Source organism: Otolemur garnettii, unplaced genomic scaffold (genome assembly GCF_000181295.1).
Source record: "Otolemur garnettii isolate 467f Iridium unplaced genomic scaffold, OtoGar3 scaffold00004, whole genome shotgun sequence".
NCBI lineage: Eukaryota > Metazoa > Chordata > Mammalia > Primates > Galagidae > Otolemur > Otolemur garnettii.
The window spans coordinates 44,854,331-44,865,726 of NW_003852399.1; the positions used below are offsets into that span (position 1 = coordinate 44,854,331).

General features: G+C 41.9%; 1 protein-coding gene across 3 annotated transcripts in view; it reads right to left on the reverse strand.

Annotated features, from left to right (window-relative positions):
- Positions 1-4,991, reverse strand: part of STMN2 (stathmin 2) — a 58,679-nt gene extending 53,688 nt beyond the window's left edge. The window contains exons 1-2 of one of the 3 annotated variants that reach the window (XM_023517741.1): positions 4,591-4,684; positions 3,454-3,455 (exon numbers count right to left, since the gene is read on the reverse strand). Coding sequence is in view for 1 of the 3 variants with exons in the window: in XM_003782536.2 (XP_003782584.1) it covers positions 4,591-4,609 (19 nt within the window). In the remaining 2 variants the exon portion in view is untranslated. Of the gene's footprint in view, positions 1-3,453; positions 3,456-4,018; positions 4,071-4,590 lie in introns of those variants that run through there. The other 2 variants (XM_003782536.2, XM_023517736.1) reach the window with 2 other exon arrangements.
- Between the last annotated feature and the right edge of the window lie 6,405 nt (positions 4,992-11,396).

Here is an 11,396-nt window from a genome sequence, read left to right on the forward strand (position 1 = left end):
CCACTGAAAACCCCCAGAAGTAATATAAATGATATTATAATGACAATGTAATGAAACGGAAAAGTGAAATCATTAAGGGAAATAATTAATCAGGGCCTTCCAGATTATGACCACTCATGTCATCTTGTCTCCTTGAAAAAAATGCATAAACTCTTTTAGTCTACTAAGGTAAAGCATAGCATTAACTTATTGAATAAACAGTTGAATGTTCCAGATTAAAAAACAGATTTTATTAAAAAGCTAATATTTGGAACTAGGCTTCAAGCAATCATCTACTTCTTTAGAGAACTTGATCGCCCTCTAGTGGGGTAAAAAGTTAATGCAGACTCCAAGATATTCCAAGTGAGAGGACCAGGAAAGAGAACCGGCCAAGGTTCTGGAAACATCTGGGTCACTGGCTAAGTCGGTATTTTCTTTTTGTCTGGCTATTTTTTGAACATCTCATATAAAGTAACAGATCTTGTAGCAATAGAATAATGTGTGTTTTTCCATGACCGAAAAGGAAATTGGTGTGAGCTGGGGTTAGCTACCAATAGCTTGGGGTGGCCACGCCCAGGGCCAGAATTTTGCTCTGCGGTCAGCTTCATTCAGCCTTACCTGAGCAGTTAGCCACTAGGGTGGCAAGAACATATCATATAATCCATCTTACTCAAATGGAGTAAAAAATAATGGTGATTGATAAGTCAGAAATTTTTCTAAAGAGAGTCTGGACTTATCAATGACAAAATCTTCAATATGTAATTAGTTCATATTTCATTTCTAGTTGTACAAATTCAACTTAAATTTTTTTTCTTGATAGCTGTTACCAGATTTTCACAGACTCATGTAACTATTGATCCTAACTTATAAGAAGGAAAATGAGTTTATTGTATGAATCAGCTTTATGGCTTTCTGAGAGCACATTTTAAAAATCTGAGTAAAATGTAGCCTCTGGTGGCATTTTTTATACCTGGGCGTGAGTAATTTGATGGAAGTCGTATTATATTATGCCACATGATCAAATGCTTAATCCACAATTCATTGATTAGCAATTAAAAAATTTTAATGCAACAAATAAAACCTTCCTAAATATCAATGAAGCAACAGCTCTAAAAACAAACAAACAAAAACCCTCCTTTCTCCCTTAGAACAGAATAATTTACTACAACTCTGTAGGTCAGATCACAAAGCCATTGTGAATTTTGATTTAACAGTGTTCTAGATTTTTCTATTATAAATCTTAATTATCCTCTTAAAATATACTTTCTTTTAGGCAATTTTAACACGCATACACAAACACCACCGAGTCTAGTAATTGATACTCCCGCGCTAGCTTTCTGTTACACTGGGCGCAGCATTTACTGCAGCTCTGCTTGTTCACCTGCTGGAACTAAGAGCATGAGACTAATTGGTGAACTGCGACTGCTATGCCTCTTTAAGTTTTATCCTGAAATCCTGAACAAATCCCCAGTTTTTCCCTTCTAGTTATTTACATATCCCTTTAGAAGGAGCCCACTTCATCAGAGGAGAGAATGGGGACTACCATATGCACCTAGCACAATCACGCTGGATACAGTCAGTCTTTAATGAATCAGGGAAAAAAGCACCCACCCCAATGATTAATTGATTATAGTTTGCAATTGGAAGGCTTAAAAAAACTGATATTTTAATATTGCAGAGCCAATGTTTCTTTTCATGATTTGCAAATGCAGTTTAATTGTGGCCAGGAAGGATCCTGGCATTTGTCATAGTTAGGGTGGGATTCTGTAGGGATTGCGGCTACCATTTCACAGCCAAGGTTTCTGTGTAGAATTTAGATGGATATCAAGAATCAGCAGTTGGAAGAACAGTTTCGGGGAAAACAACAGTTACAATTTTGTCCATGATCCCTATGTTTATAGATACAACTTGATGCTGAAGATCATAACATCTCAATTATACGTGTAGATTTTCACCCACTGCAGCTACCTTTTTTTTTTCTTGGAGAATTTTCCAGCAATCATTGGCACACACACTGACCTTAGCAAGTACCTGCATATGTATCCCAGTCACATGAACACACACAATCCCCACAGGAAGCGAAATATATTTGCTTTATAATTTAAATGAACAGCCAGAGACAAAATTTCCTTTTTTGTGGGGCAGGGGATGAGGGGAATTAGGAGAAAGAAAAGCGAGTGGAATACGAGTTAATCCTTAACCAAAGCAGTGCACGTCCCTTCTGAAAAAATGAGAACACATGAGGCCACTGAGTCATTAAATAATGATTCGAAATGATAATACTAATGACGATGAGTTCGTAGCTGCCCTTCCTCAGCAGGAACCTTTTGGTAGGGTTGCAGAGGGCCAAGCGAAATCGCCCCCGCTCCCATCCTGAAAAGCCTTCTGGACTTGCGGGTTAGCGGCGAATTGTGGGAAGTGGGGGTAGCTCAGGACACTGCGCAGAAACCAGTCTCCCCGGCTGCACCCGCGGGGGCCAGTGCCCAGCTCCAGGGCGATGAGCGCAGGGCGCGGCGCTGGGCTCTGCAGGGCTGGCTGCGCTCCATGAGCCCAGTCGCCACGTGCGCCCCCATCCGGCCAGCAGCTCGCGGCTCTGAGCCCAGCTAGGAGGGGTGGGGCCAAGCCGCGCCCAGCTGGAGAAGAAGGGGTCCCTCTAAGAGAGACCCTCCGCAGAGTCTCCATTCTGGGGAATCAGGGAGAACAGAGGGTGGGTGGTGGGCTTGGGTTGGGGAAAAATAGCCCTGAGCTCCGCGGGCCGTGGGTGGGCGAGAAGAGACAGCCTTTCTCGAACCCCAGGGAAGGGGTCACCTCTGCGGTCTCCAGGCTGGGCAGGGTGGGGCAGCGCCTTTGTGCTGACGGGTGGGACCCCAGCCGGCTTTTCTGCAGAGCCACACACTTGTCTGGGAGGGGCTCAGCGCCAGGACTGAGAGACACGCTGGGTGTCTGCGCACATGGAGGGTACGAGGGCGGTTCTGGACTGCTGGGAAAGAGATTCAAGGACCGCAGACCACTCAACAGCCCCTCCCGTACCCCGCCGTCTCGGCCAGCCCCGGAGCCGGTGGTCTCTCCAGCTCTGCAGGGAGGGTGGGGCAGGGCGGAGCCGTCCAGATAGAGCCCTTTCGCCCTCTTCTCTGCATACTGCAGCCGGATCCGGGCAGAGGTGCGGCCAGCTGCCACTGGATTTCAGGCCCCTCCCTGTCTGTCCACCCCAGGGCAACCCAGAGCTGGAACCATGAAGCACTAGGTGGGCTGAAGGCCCTGAACCAGGGACCTTGTCCGGTCTCTCTGTCTCTCCAACCTTAACATAGGTTAAGCCTATGATATTGTCAATACGGGCATTTCACGTGGCTCAACTTAAAACCGTGACCTCCTTTCGCTTTACATTACACGTCTTTATCTATATTATTATGTACATACACATATCTGAGTTTCAGAAGCTTTTCCCTCAAGCGATCAAGGAGTTAGTTCAAAGACGCCTTTATCTGCGTCTATGTCTAAGCATCCTACGTTATGTAGTTCTGAAAAGAAAAATGTTAACCCACTTTCCCCACCTCTCTCTAAACAGAACAATGAGGCCGGGGTGGGGAGGGCGGGGTCAGTGGACAGGTCTCTCCAGGAAGCCGAGGCCGCGAGTCCGGAGCACGCAGCGCGGGGTGTGGCGCTGCTCTCCCTGCAGGGCTGGGCCCCTGGGTGTCAGCCTGTGCTCCTCACCCGACCCCATTTCTCCAGAAGATGCAGTACTGGGCGCGGGGTGGGGCGGCGCGGCGCGGTTCCGCACAGGGTGGGGCTGTCCGCATTGTGAGCCCAGCGCGGCAGGTGCCTCCCCCGGGACCGCCGGTCCGCACACAAAGAAACCCCACCCCAGCGCCTTCGCAGCCGCTGTCCCTCCACCCCTCCCCATCGCGCGCTTCCCCGCCCCTGCAGCTGCCCACCCGCGCCCTCCACGCCCTCCGCGACTTCCTCTCTCCTTCCCCTCCCTTTCCCTAAAACAAAGGAGCAGAGGTCCGACTCCTCCCCCTCCCCCTTCCCCCCGCTTTACCTCCCCGCACCGGGTCCAGGACTAGCGGTTTCTCCGACCAGACAATACCATAAAATGTGCCTGGCTCTTCCCCCCAACCCCCGCACCGTCTCCACCCATCTTTCAAACAGCTAGATGGGACCGCTTTGACTTTGCATTTTTCTTTTTCCTTTCTCTCAATCTTTCCCACCCCCTTCCCCATTTTCTTTTAAAACTAGAGAAGAAATAAAGGTCGTTAGAAAAGCACTTTTTAAAATGTCCCTTAACCCCATGTGAGGCAAATAGTTAAGGTAGCTTCCTCCCGTCACGATTGAGACCTCATTTAAAATATAAAAGCAGAACAAATTTCCTACCCACGGCAGGGCAACTTACCTGCTTCTATCTTTTAAAAGAAATTCTTTGCTTTAGATTTCCAAGGATCCCCCTTTCTGCCCTCCCACGTCCCCCAGACCTGCCTCGGTCCTTTCTGGTCCTGCGTTACCATTAACGTCTTTATCTTTCTAAAATATCTCAAAATGTCCTCAAAGCTCTAAGAGAAAAGGTGAGAGGTGGGCTCCAGGTAGAGCCAACAGAGAACGGGCGCGATGCCTTACCCATTGCTGTTTTAGCCATTGTAGGGATGTGCAGATGCTGAGCGGTGGCGAAGGCGAAGGGTCCGGCTACAGCAGCGGAGAGAGCGAGAGAGAAGACTGAATAAGGCACTGAGTCTGCAGAGTGGGACCGAGCTAGAGAAAGAGCAAGAGGCAGGAGCCCATGAATAATTATCACTCAGAAGCTCAAGCAGATTGGCTCCCAAGGTCCCCTGACATGACTCCCGCAGAGTCAGAATCTCCAAGCATTAAATATTGATCGGCCAATGGTGCTGAAGTACAAAGTACCACGATGCAGTTTGAAATGGAAATCAGTCCTTCCCTGGCGGCTCCCCCCGATTTTGGGGGCCTGATAGTACAGTCCAAGTAGTGTGGAGCCTTCGCCCTGAAGCCTCCTAGGAGCTGAGAACCCGGCTGCGCCTACCTGGGAGCCAGTAGGCTTGACTTTGTTCACACGTTTCACTGCACATTTCAGGGGAAAGGGGCGCAGAGATCTGACAAGTTCTCGCAATATGCTGGCTGTTGGAAAATTATGTTTAAATACTGTGTTTTTACTTTTTCATGTTTTCTTTTTCACCTTTGGCACCATCCTTGGTAGTTGCTAGTTTCCCAGGGCTACCCCATGTGGTGGCAGTTCAGAGCAGACTTACATCATTGTCCTTTATCTTCTATCACAGTTGGGCTTAAGTCTAGGAACTCTTGAAGTTCTCTCAGGAGAGAAAGGCCTGGTGTTTCCTCCCTGGGCACAGTGAAAGGGGCTGCTTGGCTGCTCAGGAATAGGAATGGCAATTATGGTCCACCCGGGGAGCTGGTGGAAGAGGATGAAAATTTAGACTCTGGTGCCTGCGGCCTGTCCATCTAGTAACAGTGCAGAACCCACTGGCGGGCTGGTTTAGGCCCTGTAGTGGGTAAACCAGGCTGCCCTGGAGGGGTAGGATCACAGGACTAAAACCTTTAGGTTTTCAAGGCTCTTAGGAAAACCCTTTACATTGAAAAGTTAGACTAGAAGAGATGAAAATTGAGGTCTGGAGCGTGATTCTTCTGAGATCCAGAGAGACTCCATTTATCTGGGCCGAAGAAAGAAGTGTTCAAATTTAAGACTGAGCAACGTGGTACATACGGATTTTCGAGACTAGTTGCAAAAAGCAAAAACAAGACATTCCTTAATTCATTCCTCTCACTTAATGAATATTATTCATTGATTTATTCTCTCACTGGATTCAAATACTTATGTATTTATTGAGCAGTTACCAAGTGCCTAGTTCTAAGGATACAACAGTGAGGAAAAGTTAGGACTTGCTCTCAAAGAGATTTTTTTTTTTCCTATTGGGACAGTGTCTTTCTATGTCACCCAGGCTAGAGTGTAGTGTTGTCATCATAGCTCACAGCATCTTCAAACTTCTGGGTTCAAGCAATCTTCCTGCTTCAGCCTCCTGAGTACTTGGGACTGCAGACACATCACCATGTTGTCACCACATCTGGCTAATTTTAATATGTATATATATTGTATAGACAGGGTCTTGCTTTTGCTCAGGCTGGTCTCAAACTTCTGGCCTCAAGCAATCCTCCTGCCTTGGACTCCCAAAGTGTGAGAACCTTGCTTGGCTTCACAGAGAATTTAATCACTGTTAACACATCTGTGACTTCATTGAAAAAGTCTACATTCACAAGCATGGTTTTGATATTCGAAAAGGTGAAGAATTGCTAATTCCAATGTATTTGAAAACCGAAAGAATAGCACATTGCTGCAGTCATGAATATGTATAAAACTCTTTTTATTTTATAGAAATAGTTAGGATTTTCTCATTAGCAAAGTGAGTTCTTAGTAGCTTTCAATCAAATCACATTTCAGAATTTCTACCTTCAGGAATAGTACACAGTTTCCAGTACATAAAACCCTTTGAAAATAGCAGGGTACTCTCCTTGGTGCTGAAATAAATTTCTTCACCTCCTATTAACTTGTACGATATTTTAACCCTGTGGACGTCTTGTTGAGTGACACGAAGCTACTGGAATTGAAGCACTTTTTAACTGCTGAATCATGGTAGAAATAAGAGATAAGTGGAGATCAATAAAATTATTTCTTGAACAGGAAGATTAGAAATGATTGTTCCTGTCACTGTACAGGTCTGTGACTATGACACAGCAAGAGAGCGATATGGAAATTGGCAGTGTCTGGAAATAAATAACCATTTTTTCCCTTTTGTCTATAGCCATTTCCCACTTCAAGTGTGAGAGTTAATTCCCTCTTACTGGAGTGGTTATGTATCACAAGATGAAGGATCTTCAGCATGTCTGTGTGACTAATATCTTTAAAGCATTCCTCTTCTCCTGAGCACACCCTTTCCCCTCAGTCTGTGTGTCATCTCTCTATATTTTTCAGCTTCCTTGAAGAAGAAGGGCTCTAAGTCATGGCATTAATGTCTGTAACAACTGAAATTAGCAGTTGAATGAGACCTAGTGTATTTGTAATCACCAGGAGGAATCTCCTGTCCTAATCTCTCCTTCTCTGGTGAACATTACATACTGATGGGTGGAAATATGAGAGGGAGGTCTCTGTGTATAGGGTCAAGAGTCAGATGTGTGACTCTTTTCTACTTCTGACTTTCTGGATGCTGTAGTCATGTATGATTTTCAAATACTGTCAAACAGGGGAGGGACTGGGTTCATATGGCTTACTACAGAAAAAAAGATAAGTGGGCTATTGCCACCTGGCTTAGAAAAACCAAATAAATTCAAAGAGCTCTGTCATTATCAATTATTGCTTTTTATTTTCTTTTAACATTACAATGTGCTATCATGAATAATTGGTCTGAGAGAGTAAGGGCAAAATAGGAACAGAAAAATTATTTCATATTCAGTAGTTTGTTCACCTATTCATTTGTTTCTACAGCCAATTTATTTATTCAACACATATTGATTTAATGAAGTTTTAGGCTTTTATATTAGTTAGTAAAGCTTTCCCTTGATGTCTAAAAATACTAAATGAAGAAAAATGTAACACTCCTCTTTTCAGGAAAATGGCATTAATTTGTCAGGGGGGCTGAATATCATTCTATGTAAATATGCCTTGAGTTGCAAATAATAGAAAAGATAACCCAAACTGACTCTGAGAATAAAAGAGTATTTGTTGGCTCTTCTAACTATGGTGGTAGAGTGGACCCCAGATTTATGGAGATGAGAATCAGTTTTCTATGAAGCAAATGGTTTCCATGGTGATGGATGGACACCCAGATTAAAAAATAAGGACAACAGGACTTGGACAGACTGAATAGTTATCCTGTATAACTGTTTAAATCACCGTGGATATTTAAAAAATTTTCAATGTGATTACTGTGTTTATGGCTTCTAATACATGTAATCATTTAAGGGCTGAGTAGTTATATCTTTATATTTTTCCTGGAGTTTGGCCTCATGATCACATGGTAGATAGTCAGTAAATGCTCGTGAAATAATAACAGTAAGTACCACACTGTTGAAAATGGTTCAGGATGACTGAACCCAGTGAAGCCATATTGATGCTTCCAACCACCCTTCTTTGCTTAGCTCAGATTGCAAGCAGGTATCAGCCTGTTTACGCCTGTGTCTTTATTTATATCCTGCCTCTTCCCCCAAAGATCATGAGTGAATAGAGCTCACATCAATAGAAGACCCTTGATAATTTTTGTTATCTTTAACAGCAGTAAGCTGAAGTGGAAACCAAAGACTTGCTAACAGAAATTTTAATTATTGTGGGCTATAGCCTATTGTGTGTTGTCTCAGCAAGGAGGTCTGAGTTGTTGATTTCTTTCCAACTGGAAAGGAACAGTGGCTTTAGAGGATTAGCTGATGTCATCTAATGTAGTCATATGATTTTCTGCTATTAATAAGCAAGTGTCTCAGAGAAATACTGAAGCAATTATTGAAAGTTAGTGAAATATGGGAAACATGGTTAGTGTTAAATTAATTGTTTTAACCTGACCTTACTTGATTACAAAAGAAGTTTGAGAAATAAAAGCTGTGGAATTTTTTTAGGTGGCTAGAAATGTAGGATACAATATAGCTGAAGATATTTAGAGATGCATCCAAAATAACCACACACGAAAGAATAGTTGAGTGACTAATATTTTGATTATTTTGCCATATTTAAATCCTTATAGATTAATGAAAAATAAAATGAAAAGGATCACATGTCATTTAACAGTTCTACTGTTCGGTATGGTTTGTTCAAAAGGAAAGTGACTCGAAGGAGGGAGAGCTAGTATTCCTTGTTAACAATGAAATATACGGTGTTCAGGAAGTTGCCAATGTGGTAGAGTTATTTCTGAAGTTATTTCTGAAGTGTTTTATTGTTTTTCTATTAAACTGGTTATTTAAAAATGAAGAATGCTTAGTTAATTATTATGTTAGTTTCTGTACCTAGGGTTTTCTTCATGTCTGTATGGGACTTGTATGTATTAGTAATTAGTATAATTCACCCCTGAAGCAAAATGACTTATTGAAATTAGTAAATCTTATTGATGGTTTTATAATTCAACTTTCCTGGAAATGAACTTGCTGTAATCATAAGAAGGGACTGATATACACTGAATAAGCTGAATCTTTACATTAAATTCGTAGTGTTGAGACACTACATATTTGCTATCTTAGCAGTAATTACTGTGACTTCTTCCTTCTCTCTATGAGTTGATTTGCAGCCTGAGTCCATGAAGAATCAGTGGGACACCATTGGAGCTGGGAAGCTGGTTTCCTTTGGGATTTTATTTATCATCTTAGTTTATAACCATCGAGTGAGAACACAGTGCCTGGAAGAGAAAAATCTAGGAGAAATATAATTCATTCTATTACCCCACAATAAATAGAATAGGGTAATTTATTTCATTTTTTAAGCCAAAGCCCTACTATGAGCATAACAGTATACAGACAGTAACATTAGTTGCCTGGATACTTTGTTTTTTTAAATCAAGCTGGAAGCAAATGAAGGATTTACAGAAAAAGAAAAGCAAAAGACTTCATTATACTGCCTTCCAGGGAGATTTTCCCATTAGTCATTTATTCACTCGTTCGCTAACCCTCTGAACTTTCCCCATAACATTCTGCTATGTTATCAAATGGAACGGAATTAATAGATGTAGGTGGTATTTTTAAAAATCCATTTTATCAAAAATTCAATTTGACGATAACATTAGCCTTGAACTCAACTATATACAACAGAATCTGATTCCACTTAAAAAAAATCTCTTTACATATTTAATGACTCTTTCTTTTTTTTTGATTGCTTCCTGAATCATAGGTTAACAAGCTACACCTAGATTTGTAGTCAGTTCAGCAAAAATGGAGCAAGGTCTAGTTAGGTAGCAAATGCTGCCCATTCTGCCAAAAAAGAAATTGGCCATAGATTTGCAGATGTATTATTTGGGTTTATTAAGAATGTGCCAGAAATGTCCTCTATTTCAAAGGAGATTCTAATGGAATTTTAATTATTGTGGGGTATATGAGCATTCCTAAATGTTTCATATTAACTATTTACATCAAAATACAACTATATGGTATTTAAACATTTGTCATAAACTATTTCAAATGGACATGAGAGAACAAATAATGAACTTGTATCAAAAAATTGCCAAGATTGGTGGTGCCCGTAGCTCAGTGGGTAGGGCACCAGCCACATACACTGAGGTTGGTGGGTTCGAACCCTGCTCCAGCCTGCTAAACAACAATCACAACAACAACTAAAAAATAGCCGGGCATGTGGCAGGCACCTATAGTCCTAGCTACTTGGGAGGCTGAGGTAAGAAAATCACTTAAGCACAAGAGTTTGAGGTTGCTGTGAGCTGTGACACCAGAGTACTCTACTGAGGGTGACAGTGAGACTCTCTCAAAGAAAAAAATTGCCAAGATTTATTGCTTCTATTTCTTTTTCTTTTTTTCGTCTTTGCTGAATTCTTTAAAAGGACGTCCCAAACATTATTTTAATTAACTCTTACATACTTAAGTAAGATTCTCTGAAAAACATGAACCTTGTCTTACCCAAATACAATTCCATTATTAAATTTAATTTTAACAGTGCTTCTCTGGTATCATCTAGTACCTGGTTCATAAATCACATTTTCATGATTGTTTCAAGAATTATTTTTTACAATTGTTTTGTTTAGGTTAGAACCCAAATATGGTCTGCACATTCTATTCACATCTATGTTTCTCAAATCTCTTTAAATTTGGAGCAGTCCTTCATTTTTTAAATGCCTGCCATTGACCTAATGTAGAAAAAAGATCATTTATCCTACGACCTTTGTTATATTCTGGATTAGACTATTTGCATCTAATGTAATATTTTAAGTTGTTTCTGTGTCCCCATAAATGGAAATCAACTTTAGAGGCTTGGCTAGTTTTAGAATCATCTCCTCTAAGAATAACTCAGATGTATTCACTCTAATTAAAAGCACAACTGATATTTATTCACATGTGCTGGTGATCAGTTGTGGAACCAAGGCAAGGGAGGGTTTATAAAAGCAAAACCCACAGCAGCCTGAGGAACAGTGAAATGTTTTTGTCCATGATATTAGTCAAAACTTTTCAGGAAGAGCATTTCCCCCAAAGCAGACTGGCATTTATCAGGGAAGGCAACTTGACTTAGGAATCTTGTGACTGAAAGCTACAGAAAGTGGTATGTTTTATTTCTGGGCATGGTTATTGTTGAACTCTATTGGAATTCTGCAGTTAAAAATTTACCATTTCTCTGTTAAAATCAATACCTTTGTGGGTGGTGCCTGTGGCTCAGTGGGTAGGGTGCCGGCCCCATATACTGAGGGTGGCGGGTTTGAACCTAG